The 24,891-nt window shown below is 42.4% G+C and overlaps 1 protein-coding gene across 1 annotated transcript in view; it reads right to left on the reverse strand.

The window, feature by feature from the left end:
• TMEM38B (transmembrane protein 38B) overlaps positions 1-22,092 on the reverse strand; it is a 40,275-nt gene extending 18,183 nt beyond the window's left edge. Inside the window, exons 1-2 of the mRNA XM_054987665.1 lie at positions 21,962-22,092; positions 8,434-8,590 (exon numbers count right to left, since the gene is read on the reverse strand). Coding sequence (XP_054843640.1) covers positions 8,434-8,590; positions 21,962-22,073 — 269 coding nt within the window. The 5' untranslated portion in view covers positions 22,074-22,092. The remainder of the gene's footprint in view (positions 1-8,433; positions 8,591-21,961) is intronic.
• Positions 22,093-24,891: the final 2,799 nt, after the last annotated feature.

Below are 24,891 nucleotides of genomic sequence, written 5' to 3' on the forward strand. Positions count from 1 at the left end.
TAACTTGTATGTGAATTCAAGACCTCTCCTTTTTTTTTCTTTGACAGCACATGTGGAAAAAACTCTTTGCTTTCCTTTCAGGTAAATAAGGGCAGGTGCTTTCCTGATAATAAGAGAAGACAGGCCTAGTTTTCTCAAAACAATGAGGAATTTTTAAAAGGAATTACAGGGATACCTCTAATAAGCTCCTTAACATCAGTAACTCATGAAATGCAGTTACTCCCTCTTTCAAAAACATGAAACATATATATATATATATCAAAATCTGACAGTGTCCTTTATTACAATTTTGTACACATTCCAACTACTGTCATGTTTGCTAACCAAACATTTAAGACGCACTGAACGTAGAATCCCACATGAGGAACTCAAGTCTATGAGAAAATGATGCCAGCAGTGCTAACCCAAGAAGCCAGTGGCAGTAAATCTATACACAAACACACAAGGAGAGCATCGACACTTGGTCATGATACAGTGGCACAGGGACCCAACAGGCACTCGGGAACAGAGGGAAAGACCGGGAGGAAAGGGGTAAGAGTTAAAAATCAGGACAGCACAAGAAGCCCCATCTCAGTTTACATGCTGCATTTAAGAACCTACCTGCAGTTCTGTAACAGAGTTTGAAAGACTACAAAGAATTCTAAAACCCACTTCATACACAGCTGGGACAGCAATAAGCTTTGTGGTGTGGAGAAACATCATGGGCAGCCTTCCTTGTGCCTCATGGATAACGTCACCTGTGCCAGGTGCTTCACAGCATCACTAAACTGTGTGCAGGTCCAATTAGCATCATTCTGCCATTCGAAAGAGGGGATGGGAGGCATACATGGGCCAGACCACGGCCTCATCAGACTTGTGTGGAACGCCCTGCTCAGAAGTGATGAACGGGCACCTACACCACTATTCCAACACGTGAAGCCAGTAGCCAACCTAGCTATGCATGATTCGGGCTTCTGCTCCTAAACCTTTCTGTAAGTTGTTTATATTCTGTATATTTTTGAGCTTATGTTAAGGACGGTTTCTTATATGAATATGGATTTTTTTTCAGCGTGGGAGAAAAGTGGGTGAGAGTGGCAAGTCCTTGAGAAAGACTATTTGAAATGAGGCGGTCATGCCGGCTCCTCGTCGGACAAAGCCGTGGTTATGTTCTTACTCGCAACGAGGAAGTAATCACTTTATTATATTGTTGGACTTGCCCTGCATTACTTATCTGTGGTTAACTATTGGCACTTTAATTGTAAATCTAAATTGGAAGTACTGTAACTCGTGACTTTTGTACCTATTAATGAATTGATGTTTAGTAGGTGTGGTATTATGTAACTATTTATGATTTAAAAGAATGATAGACTTTTTTCCTGTACATGGTTATGTCATACTATGAGTCTCATTGGTGTTAGTTAGTTGGCACGGCTGTGATCTTGGCTTCTGCCAAAAAAAAAAGTTAAGGAGGACGCCGCCTCTTGGAGGAAACAAAAATGATATAGTGCCTTATACAGAAGTTGTAGTTTAATCTAAAGTGCAAAAAATATATTTACAACTTGTAAGCTGAATACAAAACAATTTTGACCTAGAGTTCAGAAACAATTTACCCAGCTATTCAAAGCATACAGAAGAGATATTTATAACAACAGTACTGGTGAGACTAACATGATATCAAATGCAATATTTATGCATATAATAATGACGTGGTTTTTGAAAAGTATTTTTTCTTCTTTCTTTCAGGTTGTCGGGTGTATATATACCCGAAACTTTTGTTTCTTCCAAGAGGCTGTGTCCTCCTTATCTTTGTGTTTGTAGCGGGAGGAACCCTCCTTCGTCTCTTAAAAAAAAAAAAAGTAGCAGAAGTTAACCAGTCAAATCCCAATCTTCTGCTCAGAGGCAGCGTAAGATGCTCTGATTCACCATAGAAGAGCATCGTGCTCAGCTTGCCTTCGAAGAGCTGAGCCTTCTGACAACAGTCCACATGAGGCAGCTACCAGCAGAATACCACACTGCTGCTATGTGCTCAAACGAGAGAGTACAGCCGAGAGCTACGTGAGGTGCACATGCAGGAAATCAACCAAAAGCCAGAGGAGCATTTCAACAAGAGCAAACCTCCTAAGCAAAACCCGGGCCCCTGAGGCATAGTAGCCAGTTCAGCGGTCAACCCAAAGAGGCAAGACGGGTATAAGGACAAACGGCGGAGACTGTGGCCAATGGAATTGCTTGGCTGTTCACTGCCAGAAATAGGGCAGGGTAGTGCTGTTTACCATCATCCACTGCTTCCCCAGGGTGCTAGACCAACCAACCGTGATCACCTACTGACTGATTGCTCAATACAGATTTTGAAAGCCATTTCCCATTTTCTTCTGTTTTGAGCAACATATACACAAATACTAGTGCAGAGCCACAATACTTGCAACGGTTTAACACCTATTACACTTTGCATACACGTGTAGAAGACCAACGGATTGACGTTATGAGCTGGTCTGATGTAAAATTAGATGCAGTATTTGGTTCTACAGCACTAGAAGCAGCTACTACAAAGACTTGCCTCCCTTCAGAATTTCTAATGATATTTCCAGTAGATACCAGTAGATGTCACTAGTGGATAGCTATTTTAGAGCCAGCAGTGGCAATTGTTGACTCAATAGGGTCCGGAGGAATCAAATTGCATAAAACTGGGTCATATGTTTAAAACACAGAGGGGAAAAGCTAAGCTGTTTCAACTGTTCTGCTATCTGATCTTACTTTGAGATTGCTCTATGAAGCATAAGAGTTCCCCCCCACACATGCTTTTATAGGCAACATACCGTTAGTACAGGGGCAAATTTTATTATGAAAAGATCCAGAGGGCAGGAGTCATATTTGTACACATACTGTATTTGCTCGTGTATTATTTCTCTAAGTCTCATGAGAAGAGCTAGCAGATGTACACAGTACAACAGGACTGAGCCTGGAGTAACTGCGTAGTATTGTGCTACAAGTTTCTTAACACTGGATCCCTCCCACCCCCTGCCCCAAGCTGTTCATTTTACATGTGACAACTTGGCCTCCATAGGATTTTGGTTCATTTGTTCTACCTCAATGCTTTGCACATATAGGGGCTGCATCTATTCCCCAAATGGCTCCTTCCACCTACCTGACTTCGTTCTATGAACACCATTTCAGAAGAAGAAGAGTCGTTTCAAAAGCTTAAAAGGACTCTCTTAAATATATTCTAGTTTAAATTACAAAAGGAGACAGTATTTGTTGTGGTCAGTTTCGAAAAGTAATCAAAAGACTAGAAAGCCGCCTTTTCCTCCCCAAAACAATGAGATTTTATGCCTCTGGTGTGCCTATCTAGGACATATGCCAGGGGTCACCATCCTTTTCTTTAACGAGAGCTACTCATTATGAGTTATGAAAAATATCCTGCCCTCGCCACACATATATGCTACCAAATCCTAGAAACAGATCATGGACTAAGAAGAGCACCAGAAATGAAGCTAAGCAGCATAGAGTAAAATCCTATGAAAAAGGCTATTAAAAAAAACTTAAGAGGAAATCTTTTTGCAATCTTTTCCCACAGTCTTCTAATCTAGGGTGCACAAGCTACCTGTCACAAACTTGGGACCGCTACTACTGTGTGTGAAAATGCACATCCTCTGTGAAGCTCAGCACCAGCTTTTTTCTAGGCCTGGCATCTATCAATCAAGAAGGCAGCCAAAACATATGTAAGAAGCTGTAATGTAGTCTCAGTATGAAAAAAAATTACTTTTCTAACACAGAACTGTCTTTATATCAATACTGCAATGCATAAACTGCATCCAAACCTGTCCTATCAAGAAAAAGCAGCATACACAGAGAAAAAACCCCAACGGATTACCAACTTCATTCGGACTTAGTTTTCCTGTTTAACAGCATTATCTATTTTAATTTATTTTAATTGTTTAAGTCATAAAATAATAATTCTCCAAGTAGTACGACTATATACTAGAGATGGGCATGAACCGGGGGGGAAATGAACCATGCGGTTCGTGGTTTGTCAAATTTCACAAACCACGAACTTTCACGAACCTGCCCCCCCGGTTCGCAAACCGATTCATTTGGTTCGTGAAAACGTCACATCCAGGTCAGAAAATCATCACTTCTGGGCCAGCAGAAGGTCTGCAGGAAGTCCATCCCCTGTAGCCTAAGAAACCGATCGGCACCAGGCTGTCTGCAGTGACAAACCAAAAAACGAACCAAACGAACCAGCTTAAAGTTCGTGGTGGTTTGTCAGAAATGGGGTCTGACAAACCGCTGGTTCACGAACCACAAAGCGGCCTAGTTCGTCATGAATTTTGGTTCGTATTTTGGTTTGTGCTCATCTCTACTGTATACACAAGGTAACTTTTCGCTGCAGCTTCTTTCCACTTCAAGCAACTGCTTGCTAGACATCTTCTTATAAGCAAAGATGTAATTACTTCAGGGTATGCAAGGATATTTTCCAAGAGTAACCTAAAGGACAAGTTTTGGTTTTCAGACCACGAGTTCGGCTTATTTAATAAAATTGACTTAAGCCAAAAACGTACTCTTACATTCAAGGCCAATAAAAAACAGTTTCTGTACCTTAAAACTGCATTAGATTAAGAAACTACTGCAGTTAGGACACAAGAGCCATTCAGGAAGCAACAAACTCTTCCCACTCAGTCCATTAATTTAGCAAAATAAAGGGTAGGTTCTCCCAGAAGTAAGGCTGTTAGTGGCAAACCAATTTAGTAGCTCACAACTTCCTAACAGAGGGGTCGAGATTCAAAAGTTCAAGACTGACTCAATACTGGTTTTGCTAATGAGCTAGACTAATTAGTCCAAAAGAAACAACATGTACTTTTAAACATCCAAAAAGCCACCAAATACTCCTTTGTGTCAGCTACAAACACTACTTGAAAACAAAGCATTCTGTTGGTAGTACATTAAAAATTCAGAGAGGACATTCAACCTTAGCTCACAGCAATTGCTAGTCTGCATACACAGATTTTTATTCTTCATTATTATTATTCATTATTTTTGTTTCACAGCCTTTTTAAAGCTGCAAGCAACTCCATAAAGTAATTAGATTTCTGGCTTCCATGTACACCACTAGACGTGATGAGGGCAATCTGATCCTGTTTTCCTTAATTGGGAAACAAATTTTATTGAGCTTCCATCTCTCAAATGCACACAGGACTGCAGCCTTCTTGCAAAAAGGCATCTCAACGCAGCTAAAAACAGAAGTTGCTACGACTGCCTCTCCTGGCAGGGCAGGCCAGGCCTCCACCCTTCGTTGCTTTAGGGCCAAGCTAGAAGTGACGAATTACACTTGAATGGCAAGTGAACAGACTCGCATGTATTCCTCCCTGTTCACTTGCGCACCACTACGTGATCGAGTGGAGCGCAAGGGGAGCGCAAGTGAACAGGGAGGAAATACATGCGAGTCTGTTCACTTGCCATTCAATTCGTCACTTCGTCACTTCTAGCTTCGCCCTGAGAGACAAAAGTACCTGCCAGCCCTCTGAGCACAGATAGCCTTGCACTCCCATTCTGTCCACACACACTTCTCCAGTACTTCAGGCAGGCATTTTTTGAAAATGCTTGAGAAGTGGTTATCTACTTGCATTGCTTTTACATTCAAAAATAAGGACTGAAAGGAATGCAATCAATGTTTAAAAAATAAAACTGTACTTGAGGTGTGGGGATGGGACTGTGACATCCCAGCTGCCAATCAATCAGCATGCTACACAAGACCGTCAGAACTTTCTCACAAGCTGGTCCTGGGGAGAAATAAGCCCATCAACAGACAATGTTGGGACCGAGGCAGCACCTGTTTTTCTTTCTTAAAAATGTATCTGTACATACTGGGTTTAATTCCGTCCCTAGGCAACCAAAGTGCTTTAAAATCAGCTAAAGTTAACTTCAACTTTTAGTTAATTTAAAAAAAAAAAATTTTTTTTTGCTATCTTAATCAAGTCCCTGAATACCAGACTTTTAAAAAAGATTGATTGATTGATTGGATTTTTAGCCCGCCCTCCCCACAAGCAGGCTCAGGGCGGGTTACCATCATAAATAAGGTACAACAGGTAAAACCAATAAAATAGCATCTCATTGCAAACATGGATGTCCGCATTCCAGATGGGGCTCCCTTCCCCTTTCCCCTGCCCACCATACACAAGGGAAGAAAAGGGTGGAAGGAAGCCCTTGAGAGATTTCATCAGGACTTCAATAACTTTCACCCTACTATCAACTTAAGCCTGGACCACTCTACACAACAGGTACACTTCCTGGACACCACTGTACAACTACATAATGGACGAATAAATACCACCTTATACCGGAAACCAACAGACCGATACTCATATCTACATGCCTCCAGCTTCCACCCTAAACATACCACTCGGTCTATTGTCTACAGCCAAGCCTTACGTTACAACCGTATCTGCTCCAATGCTCTCGACCGAGACTCACACTTAAGAGATTTACAACAAGCATTTTTGGGACTACAGTACCCACCAAATGAAGTGAAGAAACAAATTAACAGGGCCAGACTAGTACCCAGAAACAGTCTGCTCCAGGACAAACCTAAAGGAACTAACAACAGAACACCACTGGTTGTCACCTATAGCTCCCAGCTCAAACCCATCCAACGTATCATCAGTGAGCTACAACCCATCCTGGAAAATGATACCTCTCTCTCAGAAGCCCTGGGTGGAAGACCTTTCCTTGCCTACAGACAGCCCCCCAATCTTAAACGACTTCTCACTTACAATCATGAATCGGCCAGCAGAGTCACCAGCACAGGTACCAAGCCCTGCAACAGACCCAGATGCCAGCTCTGCCCCTATATCTACCCAGGGAATACAATTACAGGACCCAATGGCATCAACTACACTGTCTCTGGCTCTTACAGCTGCTCATCCTCCAACCTGATATATGCCCTCATGTGCCAACAATGTCCCTCTGCTCTGTACATTGGACAAACCAGCCAACCTCTACGCAAAAGAATAAATGGACACAAATCTGACATTAGAAATGGAAACGTCCAGAAACCAGTGGGAGAACACTTCAATCTACCAGGACATTCCACCAAAGACTTAAAGGTCGCTGTGGTTCAACAGAAACCTTTCAAAAACAAAATCCAACGGGAGGCTGCTGAATTGGAATTCATATGCAAATTTGACTCTGTCAAGCGGGGACTGAATAGAGACTATGAATGGTTATCACATTACCACAGGTAACAGATTCTCTTTACAGAGGCGTGATCTGGGGGAGCCCAGTGACGCCTGGTGTGGGCTTTCGGGGACCACAGTTCTCTTTGTCAGATGCAGCTGGCAGGGAGAGCTGTGGTCATCGAAGGCTTATACTACATAGGAATTGGATACCTTCACTGCTACAAACTGACTGCACACCAAAAGGAAATGTTTACATTTCCAAGCAAAGGAATGTTTTGATAGCCTCCATGCTAATTGCATTCTGCCTTCTTGTGATTTATGCCCCCTCCCTTTTTTTTCTCTCTCTTTCCCCCTCCTCTTCTGTATCTGCCCAGTTTTGATCAGGCATCTGACGAAGAGAACTTGATTCTCGAAAGCTTATGCTATAATAAAATTGGTTAGTCTTAAAGGTGCTACTGGACACTTTTTGATTTTGCTACTACAGACTAACACGGCTAACTCCTCTGGTGTGGGTTGGTGAACCTCTAACTCCTCAAGCATGGGGAGGCAGATGGACCATATGCTCCCCCCACTCACAGGAGACCGGCAGGGAGTCTAATTAGATGGATCCAGTGCCGGCCTCAACCATATGCCTGGCGGAACATCTCTGTCTTACAGGCCCGCCGAAAAGATACAAGATCTTGGCGGGCCCAAGTGTCTTCCGACAGAGAGTTCCACCAGGTTGGGGCCAGGACAGAAAATGCCCTGGCCGAGGCCAGCCGAACCTCCCTGGGGCCAGGCACCAACAGTAGGTGTTTACTTGCAGATCTAAGAGCTCTCCGAGGTACATATGGGGAGCTGTATATTATTTTACTTCGAATACTTGTAAGAGTCTATATAGCAGCATTTTGAAAGAGGTGTGCTTTCTTCTTGCATATAATCGGTTGGATCCTGCAAATCATTTCCACAGAAAAACACGGGTGATTTTCACCAACTCGTTCCCCATATATACTTCCTGGGAATTTCCTGTCTCCCAGGAGCAGCATGTGGGGGAGGGGGGGCACGTCTGGGGCCCTAGCAGGAGCAGAGAGGCCACTGACAAAAACCTAAGCAAGCTCCAAGTCAACGCGTCTTCTAACGCCTTCAGTTGTTAAAGCTGCATGCATATTTTAAAATCTCTACAACTGATACTAGCTCTAAACATTGCTCTTTCAAATCAGGCCAAATAAAAAAGCCTTAGCTTTGAAACTATGTTTTATCAACTACTGGAAATGGAGACGACAAACTTAGTTTTAAAGCTGCTTACCAGACTGATGAGGCAAGGAGTATATTTGTAGTATTGGCAAGGAAGGCAACTGGAGGCTCCCCAAGCATCAAAGACGACAAAATCGACCCACCAAAGCAGTAAAGCATAGCACTGAACCAGCATGCGATTGGGCTGTGGCATGATATTTCCACTGCTCCTGAAATGACAAAGAATTCAGACAAAACCAGTTGTTTATTAAGAGGTCTTCCCATCAAACTAACTTCCTCAGAAAAGGAGAACACAATCAACGCATGGCCCTCGGAACAGCTCCCAAGGTTCTCCTACTGGGCCAACGAAGGAAAAATTCCATCCTACACAGAACCTTTTTACATTTTTACGCTGGATTTAATTATTTTATTGATTGATAAGGATGTATTGTCATTGTTATGGTCTCTGACCGCAAACAAATTCATTCATTCACAGAACCTAAAATGAATCTTCAGAAGATATCAAAGCTCTCCACAAGGAAACTAACTTGAAAAATTCTTATAAATTCTTATACATTTTTTCATTTTCTGTGGGAGATACTTAACCTATTTAACTGTAAGCACATCTTTCACCACAGAAATAGAAGCTATCGTTCATGGGTGCAACAACTGCACTATGATTAAATAAGGTCTGAAATTTTGAGTGATTTTAAGCTTCCATGACCACTATTAATAGTAAGACGGAACAGAATCTTTCGGAAGGGGTAGCATCCTCAGAATTACAGTAGCCCCCTGTATGATTCAATTCTGACCACCCTCAGAAACACGCTCAGGGTTTAGTCTGTTTTGGAAAACCTAATTTTTTCTGTTCAAATTAATTGGGCCCTCTTTAAAGCAATATGAATCTGACATATTGGCCATAATGCTACCAGCAACGTATTTCATTTCTAGGCACCGAGCACCACTGTATCAATCTATCACGTGCGCAGGAATACATTCACAAGACAAGCTCAACTGTAGCTCTTTCCAAGAAAGATTCTCCATCCTATTAGCAACTCCATACTATTTGGACTAGTAACAACTGTATGCTTTCCTTCCAAGAATGTGCAAACAAGAAAACACAGGCATTCAAACTGAGAAGAAAGCTCGCCTGACTTGACAAGGTGGGAATGGTTTTGAATAATTTGCTTGAAATCAAACATTGGAAGGAGCCATTCATGGCTTGAGTTCTTCTCTGCTCTTCATTCACATCAAAGAAGAATGTGAAATGTCTTTTAAAAGGCTGGATCCACAGGCTATTTCTGCTGGCATGAAGAATTTCTACCAGCAAAAGAGAGGCGGCAACTTTTCTCAATTACTCCCTGTGCTAGAACCCCCAACCTGCAGACCTCCCCATTCCTCTTGTTGTTCTCCTGATGGTCCGCTCTGTCCCCTACCCCCAAAGCAGCCTTTCAGGGAACTTAGGAGACTGCATCAGGAAGAGGGAATCAACAAGTTGCAAGACAAGTTCAAGGTATTGGTGTTAACCTTTAAGGCCCTTAACAGACCGGGACCTGCGTATCTTTGGGACCGTCTCTCCCTATATGTTCCCCACAGGACATTACGCTATGTAGATCAACATCTACTGGTGGTCCCTGGCCCCAAGGATGTTCACTTGGCCTCGACCAGGGCCAGAGCCTGGTGGAACACTCTTCCAGTTGAGATCCAGGCCCTGCAGGACTTATTACAGTTCCGCCAGGCCTGTAAAACAGAGAATGGTTGAGGATCTGGCGAATTATTCTGCTGTTTAAACTTTTTAAAGCATGCAAGGCTCATTCTTGCCTTTGGTCCAGAAAAATTAGGGCCCTGTATAGTCTGGGAACCTCTCACAGGTCAAAACCGCACAAGGCAACTCAATGTGGTCTTCAGGGCTTTTTTTCAGCAGGAATGCAGTGGAACGGAGTTCCGGAACCTCTTGAAAATGGTCACATGGCTGGTGGCCCCGCCCCCTGATCTCCAGACAGAGGGGAGTTTAGATTGGCACAGAGGGCAATCTAAACTCCCCTCTGTCTGGAGATCAGGGGGCGGGGCCACCAGCCATGTGACCATTTTCGCCGAGGGTGATTTAAACTTTTAAAAACTCCGCCTTTGTTCCAGCTGACCCAAAGTGACGTCATTGGCCCTGAGAGCAGGCATGCACTTTGCGCGCACACATGTGGTACCAGGGGCACCACCTCCCGCCAAGAGTTGCCCCCTGTGCAGGCAACCCGCTGAGTTCCACCACCTTTTCCCAGAAAAAAAAGCCCTGCGTATTGATATTTTATTGTTTTATATGATTTTAAACTGTAATTTATTGTACTTATTGTATATATATCTTCTTGAAATTGTGGTTTTATGAAGTTGTGATCCGCCCTGAGCCTGCTTGCAGGGAGGGTGGGATATAAATCCAACAAATAAAATTAATAAATAAACATCACCCCCTCTCTTCCACTGGCAGAAAACTGTCATTGGATCCAATTTATTCTGCAGGCTATTTTGACCACAGCAGACTAACATAGCTACCCCTCCAAAATTTGTCTCTGGAATTACTTCTACAAAAGCAGATCAACACTTGTGTACAGATCAGCAATATTTAAATATAAAAACCATTACGCTATAATACTGGTATTGCATGACGCTACGGGAAGGGCTGTTCAGGCCTAAAAGATCGCTGTTCCGTTCACATAAACCCTATCAGCATTCCTCTTAAGCGCTGAAGTTGCAGTTAATTAAGCTTAATTGTGTACTTGACAAGGTTAACAAGGGAGATAATGATCAGGATGAACTATCAGGTTTACCTAATGAGAAGTCTGAAGCGCACGAGTGCCGTTCAATCCGGATGCCCCAAGTACATATTCCTGAGGATTTATGAGGAGGCCTGAAGGCAGGCAAACATTTCAGAAATCTAATTTCCGTAAATTAAAAAAGAGGTATTGACTAAGATGTGTTTAATATCATATTTGGTGTTAAAATACTGTATATGGCACACCATTTCCTATTCCTCCACATCTTCACAGAAGCAGGCTATAGCAGGGAAAGAGAGAGAAACACAGATGAATATTTCTGTGTCATTTCCCCATCCTGAAACAACAGATTTGTGAGACTGAAGAAGAGGACAGAATGCAGGCAACCAAAATAATTTAGAATTTTAGTGCAACTCCTCTGCGTGGAAAGACTAAAGCGGCTAGAGCTAAAAATGACCGGGGGGGGGGGGGGGAGGGTAGAGAGATGAAAAAAAGTTTTAAAAACTATTCATGATCTAGAGAAAGCGATGAGAGGATTCTCTTTCTCCTACTATGACAGCTTCATTCTTCGGGTCAGGCCTTTTTTGTGATGGTACTCGCCAGTACTGAGTACCATTACCGTGGGGGGAGGGGGGGGCTTCCACGTCTTGATCCTCAAGTGCCAGAAAAAGAGAGAGTGGACCCCCAGTAACAGTCTAGGAGGAATCTGCAGAGGGAGGGGGGAATAAGTGGAACTGGTAGAAATTGGTGCAGCCTTATATACAAGTAATGGCATCTTTTTTTAAAAAATACACCACAGATCTGAGCAAAACCATCTGAACGTGTGCCCCCCTGTAAATGGGCACAATCAGTGGCTGCCCATGTCTTGATCATTCTCTGTTGTGGCCCCCTCTGTTGTGGAGATCAGGTAGGCTTCCACACTTCTGTTTTACACATTCTGTGGAATGACAGAATTGTTCAAGAGGCATTTTTATAAAGGAAAATGGCTTGTTTTAATTTCTGAAAATTTTCATTCCATCATACCTTATTGCACTGTTTTCTAATTCTGTAACCCAGCTTTATTACATTGTTTCTTCTACATATTACTGCTTTGATTGAATTGTTTCCCCAATTTTGTAACCTTGGCGGTTTTTTGGTATTGTTTGTTGTGCATGCTATATTGTTATTTCTGTGGAGTTCACAGTTTTAATGACTGTATGTATTATACTGTATTTATTAAACAAGTTCTTCATTTATTTACATTATTTATAGGCAGCCTTTGTAGCTGAGACCCAAGGCAGATTACACAGAGTAAGTTAATATGGTCAATGGCTGGGACGTTCAATAAACAATACAATCAGGGCTTTTTTTTCTGGGAAAAGAGGTGGTGGAACTCAGTGGTGGAACTCAGGACCGCACAATGACGTCACTTTGAGTCAGCTGGAACAAGGGGGTGGTTTTTAAAAGTTTAAATCGCCCTCGGTGAAAATGGTCACATGGCTGGTGGCCCCGTCCTCTGATCTCCAGACAGAGGGGAGTTGAGATTGCCCTCAGCGCCGCTCGGCGCAGAGGGCAATCTAAACTCCCCTCTGTCTGGAGATCAGGGGGCGGGGCCACCAGCCATGTGACCATTTTCAAGAGGTGCCGGCGTTCCCGCTGAAAAAAAAGCCCTGAATACAATAGCATAAGGATTGCAGGTATTAAGCATAAATCCCATATGGAGCTGAAACAATGCTGAGACAAAATATAAACTAAACGACATGTCATATTAAACGTTGCTGAACTATCCAGTAGGAGCCTACTTGCACCAACATATAGCACCTAGTAGTATAGCCTACAGTCCCCATCCCTTTACCAATGCATCTCTATGAACCATTTACTTACAGCACAGTCCTTTTACCTGTGTAAAAAGGCCTTCCTGTATAATTCAGTTTTGCATTGTTTGAGGAAAGCCAGGAGAGTGGTTCTAACCTTTTCAGGCAGGCCATTCCAAAAAAAATCCCACATTTACGGGCAGCTGCTGTCCATTTGCATAGTGGCACCTGCAAAAGGCCCTGCTCAGTGAGTGAAGCTGCCATGACAGGGCATACAGGAAAAGGCAATCCTATAGATAGGAGGGACTAAAGCCACAAAGGGTGATAGCCCAAACCTTGAACTGAGCCTGGTAAATTATGGAATATGCCTTGAGTCTCCGTGAAAAGACAGACTATAACTGGAATAAACAAATAATAATAACAACGCAGCATATACAGGCTTAAAAATAACTGATTGGGACGTGAGCTGGTACACACCATGGTCCCTTGTGGCTGTAAACGTACTGGGGGACAAGTAGCAAGGAAAGACAGTTGCTTTTCTGCCCTGTTTGTTTGTTATGTTGTTTATGTTGTTATGTTTGTTTATGGATATTCCACCTTTCTTTCGGAGACTCATGTTGGATTACATAGAGTGAGCCAGTATAGTCAGTTTCAAAGATATTTCAATAAACAATGTGATAAGGTATATAAATGTAAATTTGCATTTTTAAAACTAGCAAAAGTCTAATGGAGTTGAAGAAATGCTAAAACAGAGCATAAGCAATTCTGAGTGACATATTAATCAACACAGGAACTATCCAGTAGGATCATACTTACAGCAATAGACAGTACATAGTAGTAAAGTCAACAGTTCCTATCACTTTACTTATGCATCTCTTTGAGACCATTTCCTTACAGCACAGCCCTCCTGAGTAAAAAGTCCTCTAGAATAAATCAGTTTTGCATTGTTTGCAGAATGCCAGGAGAGGGGAGGGGCTCTCTTGATCTCCTCAGGCAGTTCCATAAGGTGAGAGCCACCACAGAGAATGCACGTGTATGGGCAGCTATTGATTTTGCTCATGTGCACCTGCAGAAGGCCCAGCCCAGAACAGCGAAGCTGCCACAGTGGAACATAGGCAGTCCTGTAGAAGGCAGAACTGTAGATATGCCAGACCAAAGCTATGAAGAGCTTAGCATGTGAAAAACAGTACCATGAACTGAACGCAGCGGCTGACAGGTAACCAATGGAGTAACTACAGAACTGGAGTAATATTCATGCTCCTCCTAGATCCCAATAATAACCAAGCTGCAATGTTCTGCACCAACCGGAGCCTCCGAGTTAACTTAGAGAGGAGACCTATGTACAGAGCATAACAGCAGTCAAATCTCAATGTTATTCTGGCATGGATCCAAGCTAGATTGAGTTTGCAAGAAAGCATTTTTGCAGCTGCCTTAACTTGCTTTTCTAGCAGTAGCGCTGGATCCAGTATAACCCCTACTCTGCAAAGGTCAGATGAATTCCATCAAAAGCAGGGAGCACAATGTCCTTCAAGATTTCTGCCTTCCCAACCAGCATCACTTAGCTTAGGAGCCTCCCTGGGCATTTCTGGAAACTGGACACTTCTGGAAACTGGATGCTTGACTTTGAAAACGGACACTGCATCTCAAACAGGGCTTTGTCTAGATTCTTAAAGCAATGGGAATACATTCTAAACATCCCTCTTATTTCTATCACTTTCATGCAGGAACCATGGAAGGACCACAAGGTGTCGTTGTAGGACTATTCCCCTGAGCAAAACTGCAAGGCCAGCACCGGAGTGAGTGCAATGATATCCTTTTGGCATTAACTCTCTCTTGTCTGTGGGAGGACCTGAAGTTCTTTAGTTGGTATCACTTATTTTATTGAAAAATGTGCACCTTGCTTTTTAGAAGGCCATTCAAAGAGGCTTCTGATAAAATCATATGCAAGCATACAATAAAAAGCAAAGCCAAAAACACGCAGTCAGCAAATGGACATAAAGTGAATAATCAGTAAAACTGCACAGACTAAAATCCAGAGTGATCAGAACCCAAAAGTTTAACATCAAACTAATACCTTCACCCACGGCTTTTTTTCTGGGAAAAGAGGTGGTGGGACTCAGTGGGTTGCCCTTGGAGAAAATGGTCACATGGCTGGTGGCCCCGCCCCCTGATCTCCAGACAGAGGGGAGTTTAGATCGCCCTCTGCGCCGCAGAGGGTAATCTCAACTCCCTTCTGTCTGGAGATCAGGGGGCGGGGCCACCAGCCATGTGACCATTTTCAAAAGGTTCTGGAACTCCGTTCCACCATGTTCCAGCTGAAAAAAAGTCCTGCCTTTACCACAATCACTAACTCAAACTGAAAGCTCATCAAAACAGAGTCTTTAATCTGAAGGTTTCAAAAGGATGGGATCCAATGGGTTTCCCAAGGAAATATCGTTTCAACACTAAGTAGGCCTTCTCACACGTGGCTACGCTGAAATAACTCCAGAGGTGATAAAACCCAGAGTAATCCTAAATGTACAGAGAGACTCATTTTCGAGCGACTGATGTTTTCTAAAGGGATGGGCAACCAGTTCCAAAACCAGAAGGCTAGATTATAATTTAATATATAATATAAATTACCTACATCATCCTATCATTAACGGACTTGCTCAGATCCTGCAAACTTTTATGATAGGCCATTTGGGAGCTCTTTAATTCATAGGGTTGCCATAGGTCGGAGGCAACTTGATGGCACATAACACACACACCTACATTATAAGTGAATCTATTTATCCAATTTCTATTCTCTCTCTACAGAATTTCATAACTGAAAGGGTGACAAGTCTACTGTTATCATCTAATAAAGGAGGTAATGTCTCCGTATGATCTATATTTTGGAGCAAAGGAAAAACTAAAAGATTTCTAGCCTCTGAAAAATGGCTGCATTCAAGTCATATGCTATATAGTGTGTCTACTCTACCTACAGCAGTCACATACTCTATCAGTGTATGGTGCCCTACAGTACATCTCTTACAAACCTCCCAATTTCTATTTTAAGTGTCCTAAAGAAAGAACAGAGATACAATTTCCTTTGCATCTAATACATAACAAAGGGAAAAGAAAGTGAGCTCTTAATAATATGCTGAGTGCTGAGAGTTCATCTGCTCTCGTAGAGCAACTGTAGTTCTACGACAAGCCAAAGAGATGCTTAAATAGAGGGTTCATAGCACCTTTGAGACTACAATTCCCAAAATTCTTTTGGGAAGCCACGGCAATTAGACTGTGTAAAAGCAGTATAATTTGTAGAGCAGTTGAGCCCTGAGGAGCCATATATGCCCATTTTGTTCTTCTGCAGAGGAACCTGATACAGCAAACTATTTATGGGGAAGAAGGTCCAAAAGTTTAAATCAATAGTTAACAAAATGTTAATGTTCTACTTTGCAAACAGAGCCTGACGTTTGCTGTGTTCCTAAGTTCCTTTGCCATTTATTTTATTTACTCTATACCCCACCTTCTTCCCCAATGGGGACTGAAACCATTGTTCTCCTATTCTTCATTTTATCCTCACAACAATCCTGTCAAGTAGGTTAGGCTGAGAGTGTGTAACTGGCACAAGCTCACCCAGCAAGCTTCCGTGGTAAAATGAGGATTTGAACCTGGGTCTCCCAGAACCTAACCTGATCCACTAGCCATTACACCATACTGGTTCATTTTATTTTACATTTCTATATTTATTGCAAGTGGGACGAAACAAATCTGTAAGCAATTTATACATCATCTCCCATTTGAGTCTATCCTGCAAGACATCCTTTGCAATGACGAAAGGACAAAGAATAATAATTATTGTGACGAGTCCAGTAGCACCTTTAAGACTAACCAATTTTATTGTAGCATAAGCTTTCGAGAACCAAGTTCTCTTCGTCAGATGCCTGATCAAAACAGATGCCTGTTTTGATCAGGCATCTGACGAGGAGAACTTGATTCTCGAAAGCTTATGCTACAATAAAATTGGTTAGTCTTAAAGGTGCTACTGGACTCGTTTTGATTTTGCTACTACAGACTAACACGGCTAACTCCTCTGGATCTATAATAATTATTGCGAACAGTTATTCAGCAAATGTATTAAATTGATACCCCACCTTTCAATTCATTATAGGGCAGCTTGCAAGTGATGGCAAGATTGAAAGACAAAATCAGAAAAAAAATACAAAAAACACCCCCCAAAATTAATACAAACTACTAAAAGCACTAGAAGGTGAAGTGATTGCAAAATAGCTAAAAAGTGGATACCACCATTAAAAATACTAAGCAGTAGCCAAGGCAAGGCAGCCAAGAGCTACCACATGCCTCCAAAGAAAGATTCCCTCTGCCTGCCCTTCACCTCCCTCGGTCACAAGCCAGTCATCACAGGATACTAAACCCAAAACTAGAGACACCTCCAAATGAAACTGGAATGGAAGGGTGGAAATCCACAATTGGAGGAAAAGGGTGAAAACCCCAATGGAAGTTTTACTTACACACACACACGCACACACACACACAGGGGTTTTCGCCCTTTTCCTTCAATTGTGGATTTCCACCCTTCCATTCCAGTCATTATAGGATAACAAATGATCTGCATAACAAGACAACTGAGAAACCCTGGAATTTTGGAGATGGGTATATGAATTGCAGAACTACCGGAAAATTTCTGGCTATGTGGCTAAGCTGGGCAATGTTTGAGATAACCTGGCTCTGTGACAGGACATTCTCTTCCATGAATTATGAGATTAAAACTGAGAACCGCCATCACTGATGTAAACCTCAAGTCAGAATGGAGACGGGCCCTGACCCAATGTTCTCAATAGATGTCTGTTAAATACCAGACTTCATCAAAATTTATCAGAAACTAGCACTAGGCCTGTACCGGTGCCCTTTTGTGCGATTAAAGTTGATTGAGATGGTTTTTGGACTGCTTTTATGTTGCTTTTTTAAAAAAATCTTATTTTTAATAGCTTAACGGGCTATATTTCACCATCGTTACCAATAAAACATTCAAGGGGCCAGCACATATATAAATTTCTGATCACATGGCCTGCTACGGAGAAAACCTGGATGCCCCACATATATTATCAAAGCTTTATATCCTTTCCCACCTTGAGAATCCAAAGGACATCACACAAAAAAGTGGCATCAAGCCAGTATAGCCCTACATATATAGCAAACCTCTTAAGAATTTTAACAGGATTTTCAAAAGCCATTTATGATACGGTGTGCAGTTCTACTATTCAAAACTAGAATGTGCGAGATAAAAATATTTGTACCGGATTCTCTTCCTTAAACAAATATTTTTGAGTACGTGCATTATGTATCCTATGAAGTTTGTACAGCCGTTAAAAAAAAAAAACCTCAATAAATTGGGGAAAATAGTTATGTGGTAATGTCAGAAGTCTTTTTGCACGTGCATCTTTGAATTCAAAAGTGCTACAAGATTATGCTTACATAAACATCAACATTTTCAGGCACAATCACAGCCTTCCTAAAAAAGTAAAATAGAGAAGACATAAAAAAAGAGATGGAGGGGGACAGAAATACATACTATACTTACTTTCCTATAAAGCTTAAGTTTACGTTATTGCTTTAACCCAAGTTGCATATAAAATTGTAAGATTTGGTGTATTTATGGTATTTAAAAGTAAGCAGAGTTAAACCGTTCTAAGCACACTGACTTCAACGGAATTACAAGCGCGCAACTTTGCTTCGGTCGGTGATGTTAGTTTTCTACAGGCAAAATTGTGTGCATAACTAATGCGCAAGACAGACTGCTGCATTACGTGCACTATTATTTAATATATTTTTAAATCTCCTTTCCACCCAATTTAGGCTCCCTCAAAAACTTAAAACAAGGCTAAAAACATATATAAATGAATAAAAACAACTGAAACAGAACACAAACAATAAAGACGTGAACAGGAAGAAGGTTCAAGGAGAATCAGTCGGGGAAAACCACACAAATGAAAAGTCTTTAGGCAATGACAGAAGGGGACAGACGACTCTCCCAGCGAAGGGAATTACTAATTTGAGTGCCAAGAATCAATTTCTAATGCTATCGGCTGTCTTACATAAATAAAACCTCACTGTACGTTCCGCATGACTAAAATCTTGCCTTAAAAAAGTGTTTCACTCATTCCCAAAGGAAAATTTCATGAGTTTTTTTTTCCCCAGGGCCACCCCAAATCTCTAATTTTTCCATCAGAAAAACAGGGGGGGGGATTCTAAATGTGTGCTATTCCCCCCCTGTGTTTTTTCCAGGTCTTCATATTTCCACCCCCTCCATCGTAGATCCCTACCAGAGTTTCTAATACATGTCTTTAGACTTCTCTGGTGCCAGTAGGGTGTGGCAGAACTTCTAGCTCCCTAAATACTCCTGGCCTCATCTGATAGCTGTGCTTGGGCTCCGGTCCATTATGGCATCAAACAGAGGGTCATTAAAAGTTCAAATGTTTACTGACAGGTGGGGCATGGACGGCACAAGAGGAGATCAGCAAGACACATAAGCCTGACGTGCAATTTTTAAATAAGGCAATGCTGCTTTTAAAAGGAAGGTAAGAACTGTCATTGCCTAAGTGAGAACAGCTGGCACCAAAGCTCAGGGAGAGTCATTCTTACTCCCATACATGGTGCATGTTTCAGGTGGGTGAACGTGTGAACTTTTTTATATAAGGGATAGATTTTTGCTGTTGCTCAACACAGCCTAAGAAAAATAATCTCTCAAAAAGTTGACTTTTAGCATCTCCAAAAAGAAGCAAAAGTCACCACTCAGCATTTCTGCTTTACTGATAAAGTCAACAAACCTCCACCAGGAGATGAGCAACCTAAATACCATAAGGAAAAATTGCTTTTTCGACAGCATCCAGTTAAGTTCCTCTAGAAGCTCACAAAGAAAGCATGATACTGTGATATTGGTTTTCCCCTCTGGGAAAATCTCTGGTTCAGAGGAGGAATGCATTATGTTTTTACTGGCTGATGCCATCCCAGATGTTACTTTTAAAGTGGCCACTTTTATCTTTCTATCAACAAACATAAGGAAGAGACTAATCCCAGCCGCCCCTACAAGATTTTTAGCTTCCACAAGAATTTTAGCCAAATTATAAATATATTTTATTCCAGGGTTTTATTGTACCACTTATTTGTACAGATATTTTAAATTCTACTAACTTGTATTTTGTTATGATGGACTGTCTAACTGGTACTGAAATGAATTGTGCGATGGGGTTAGGATGTTATAGCCCACGGCTACAACAAATACTTTTGCTTTGCACCCTCTGGGAAAATTGCTTCTGAAGAAAGAGCTCCGTTTTTCAACAATTACAACAAATACAGCTATAATCCATTAAGTGTGCCCAATGGTTTCTTGGAGCCATTTAAGTCTCTACACATTGTGGCAAAGTAAAGTTTGCACTGCGCAAAGAAATGTTTCCTTTGGCCGGGCCAGAATATACCAGCGACAGGTGATTAGAGGCTGCAAAGTAGTACAGAAGTTGGAAAATGAACTCTTTTTTGGTTGTTATTATTATTTTATTGGTTTCAAAAAGACATACACATACACATAGACATCACATCAGGGGATATCAAGCGCAACTTCATAAGAAATCAAAGGTAACAACAACAAACTATATATTATACTCATTTTCCATCTCTACATTTCCTTCCTCTTTATATCTTGTTTTCCTTATCCAAAACCTAGTTTTCCTGTAAGGCTACCCTGCTTAATTCCTGTAAGTATTCTCTCCTATCTTCATATCCTATACTTAATTTCTTGTTCCATATTTTGATTTAAGCCATCTATGAAAGGGTGTCCATCTTTTCTGCAGATCGCTCCTACTTTGTTCTTTTATCAAGTCTGTTAAGACATCAATTTCTGCCATTTCTAAGATTTTTTCTATCACTTCTCCTTGGTATCTCTAGCTTCTTCCAATACCTCGCATATATTATTCTTGCCACCGTAATAACATGAAGCATCAAATTCCCAGGAAAATGAACTCTTAATGGGAGAGAATGGCAGAGGAGGCTCGCATATGACCCCAGGGGGCAAATAGCAAGATGCTTGTAAAGAGCAAGCACAGCTGCTCCTAGAGGGCTCAAGGATGCCCTTCTAACTTCTGGAGATGGTATCACTTTGGAATTGAAGCTTCAGAATTTATCTTTTCATATCAATATTTAAAGAATGATGTTGGCCATTGATATGAGCAAAAAAAATCACTCCGCATACGGTCAGAAGAATCCTCGATCATTATTTCCCATACTCAAAAGTTACTGACAATAGGTAAAGCCTGGCACACACTCAAGAAAAGAGCAAGAGTTCAGTAGCACCTAGAAAACTAGCAAAATTGGTGGCAGGAGCAAAATTGGTGGCAGGGTGTGAGCTTTCGCGAGTCACAGCTAACTTCTTCAGAAAAGAGCAAGAGTCCAGTAGCAGCTATAAGATTAACAAAAATTGGTGGCAGGGTATGAGCTTTCCTGAGCCACAGCTCACTTCTTCAGGTACATGCAGAAAAGAGCAAGAGTCCAGTAGCAACTATAAGCCTAACAAAATTGGTAGCAGGGTATGAGCTTTCCTGACTCTCAGCTCACTTCTTTAGATACCTCCAGACATCTGAAGAAGTGAGCTGTGACTCATGAGAGCTCCCATCCTACCACAAATTTTGCTAGTTTTCTAGGTGCTACTGCACTCTTCCTCTTTTCTACTGCTACAGACTAACACGGCTACCCATCTTGAACACACTAAAAAAGTTATGGCCGCCGGCCCATTTTGGCACCAAGGCCCAATTCAGGTTGCTCAGTAATGAGAGACGCCCACTCTGCACATGGTCAGAGTTGTTCTTGTAACTTCCTACGCCCTGCTTGAGCGAAACCTTGACACCGAAGACAGCTCCTGGGATTGAAGGAGCAAAAAAATGTCAGCCCGGCGCCAAAAGGTAGGAAGGCACTCTGCACACGCCCAGAGGCAGCGTTACCCCTCCCGAGGAACCAGCGCGAAGCCTTAGCGGCCAGTCGGCCCCGCCTTCCCGCCAAGCCGCCTCACCTCGCTGCTCCTTCAGCGACATCACCGAGGCCGCGTAGTGGGCGAGGTCGAAGAAGGGGAACATGGGCAGCCGGGCGAAGCGCCGCGGCAGCGCCCCGAAGAGCGCCTCCATCTCGGCCGGTCCCCTCACGCCGCGCGCCTGCGCAGAAGCCAAACAAAGGCGCGAAGGTGGGAGGCGGAGGTTCGCGCAAGGTGGAGTGGGCGGGGCTGCCCAGGGGCGCCCCGCCCACTCCTTCGTCGCGCTTTGCCTCCAGGAGCGCTTGCGTGCGCGGGGGAAATGATCTGCGCACAGTTTTGTCCTCTACGAAGCGCCGTATGAAAGAGAAAGGGGGGGGAGCGGAGAAAAGAACGCGCGCCGCAGGCTCCGCCCCTGTTTACCGCGAAGGGGGCGGGGTCAGAAGGGAGTATTACTGGGAGGCGGGGCTTCCACCGACTTTTTTTTTTAATGGTTGTGGGAAAGCGGCGCTTCTTGTAGGGCCATAAAAGTGGGAATTCCGTCTGAATAAGCGTGAGTGGGGAATCAAGCGCTTAAAGCTAGGACGGCCAGTTTTCCAAATCTGGAGTTCCAGCGTTGTTGAGAAGTTAAACGTGTGAACGCTTGAACACGTGTAGAGAATTTCCTTATATTCCCTGTACACTTGCTAAAAAAATGCACGTCACTGACTGGGTACAGCAGGGAGTCGATTGTTCTTCATACGTACACTTACATTCAACCCATCTATTTCCCCAATAATTGGTTTTGAAAAAATAATAGTAAGAGATAGAAGAAAGTAATAGCAAGGGGGGAAAGGGGTCGTGTAGCATGAGTGCTATACCAAGGCTGAAATCGAGCTTTTTAATATTTTGTTACAGTGACCTGTGAAATTGACCTTAACAACTGAAACTGGATTATTGTAATCCGTGATTTGTGTTTTACGTTTTTAAGGTTGTATTTATTGTTATTTATTGATGTTGTTAGCCACCCTGAGCTTGTTCATGGGAAGGGTGGGATATAAATCTAATTAAATAAATCAATAGTAGTTGTATGACCGAGAGATGGTTATATATAACAAAATATATAAAACACTTAAGTATTTCTTCCTGCCATCCTCTTCATTAAATTTCTTAAAGAAACCTTCTATGACATACAATGATGCTTACTTATATTAAGATACATTTATGTTCCAACATTTTAATTACAACATCGATAACTAATCTGTTTTACTGAGAATTGTTCTTAGTTATTCTTAATTTTTAGCTACATGAGCAAAAAAAGCTTTCAATTTTTCCCGAAATTCCAAGAATGGCCTATTAAGTATGTAAGATATTAGTTTTGCCCCTGACACATATTCATTCACTCTATCAAATCAGGACAGCATTCTGCCTTCCATTTTTGTCATATACTACTCTTGCTGCTGTCACCATATACTTAAATAGTTCGCTATGTATTTTTATAATATTACTTGATAAGATATTTAATAGCATATTTTTAGGGTTCAACTCAGAAAAAAACTTGAGTATCTTTTGCATTTTTTCATGTATCTCTATCCAATATTTCCTCGCTTTCTTGCATCTCCACCACGTGATAGGATGTTGCATCTGTATTTTGACATTTCCAGCACTGTCCACTGTAATCCTTGTTATCTTTTGCAATGTGCTTGGGAGCAATATACCATCTGATGGTCAACACATCTGTTTACTAATTTATATTTTAACCTCGCAACAACAACCCTGTGAGGTAGAGCTGCTGTAGCACAGTAGTTAAGTGGTTCGGCTGCAAATCAGCACTCTACTGGTCTAAATCCCACTACTGCCATGAGCTCAGTAGCCTTGGGTCAGCCATTTCTATTAGCCCCAGCTCCCCAACTCTATTGGGAGGATAACAACAACACTGATTTCATTCACTGCTCTGAGTGGGGGACTAACTGTCTAGAAGAGCGGTATATGAGGGCAGTTATTCTTATTAGGCTGAGAGTAATTGGCCCAAGGTCAGCCAGCAAGTTTCTATGGCAGTGTGGAAATTCAAGCCTGGGTTCCCCAGGGGGGTCAACATTTCATATGAAGAGGGCAATGCAAGGACTTTTTGTGCATGTACAGCTTTGATACACAAGTACTGCATTACCAGTACATACATTCCCCTTTTCACACAAAATGTCAACCGTCTGATCAGGCACATTGGTAACATCGCAGGTAACAGTGCATTCCCAGTGGTCGTTATATCTAAAAAGAGCTTTAAATACTTATTAGCTCGTTTGACTAACATATTTACATACTAGATGTATGTACATTCACTGTATTGCAGGGGCAGAGCTGCCAGCCTCCAGGTGGTAGCTGGAGATCTCCCAGAATTACAGCTGATCTCCAGGCAACAGAGACCAGTTCCCCTGGAGAAAATGGCTGCTCTGAAGGGTGAACTCTATGACATTATACCCCATTGAGGCCTCTCCCCTCCCCAAACCCCACCCTGTCTAGGCTCCACCCTCAAAATCTCCAGGAGTTCCCCAACCTGAACTTGGCAACCCTATGCAGAGGTCTCCACCGTGGTGCACCATGGGCACAATTGTGACTGCCGACACCTTTTCTAGTGACCGCCAAGTGTTTATAGAAAGTGCGTGGGGCCAAGTATTGGCCTTTGGGATATCGATTGGCTGTGCAGATTTTTTAAAACATTGCTTCAACAGAAACTGCTTCCACAGCACAAGGATCTTCACTGTGTGACTGTAGCAGCCATTGTGGCGGGCTCCGTCTCCTGCAGCAGCCATTCTGTGGCAGCCATTTTGTTACTGCACCCACCACACTGTGACAGAATTCCAAATGTACCTGCAGGTTCAGAAAGGTTGGGGACCCTTGCTGTATTGTATGAAAAAGCCAGTTTAGTGTAGTGGTTAAGAGCGCGGAACTCTAATCTGGAGAACCGGGTTTGATTCCCCGCTCCTCCACATGAAGCCAGC

This window comes from Eublepharis macularius, chromosome 8 (genome assembly GCF_028583425.1).
Source record: "Eublepharis macularius isolate TG4126 chromosome 8, MPM_Emac_v1.0, whole genome shotgun sequence".
NCBI classification, from domain to species: domain Eukaryota; kingdom Metazoa; phylum Chordata; class Lepidosauria; order Squamata; family Eublepharidae; genus Eublepharis; species Eublepharis macularius.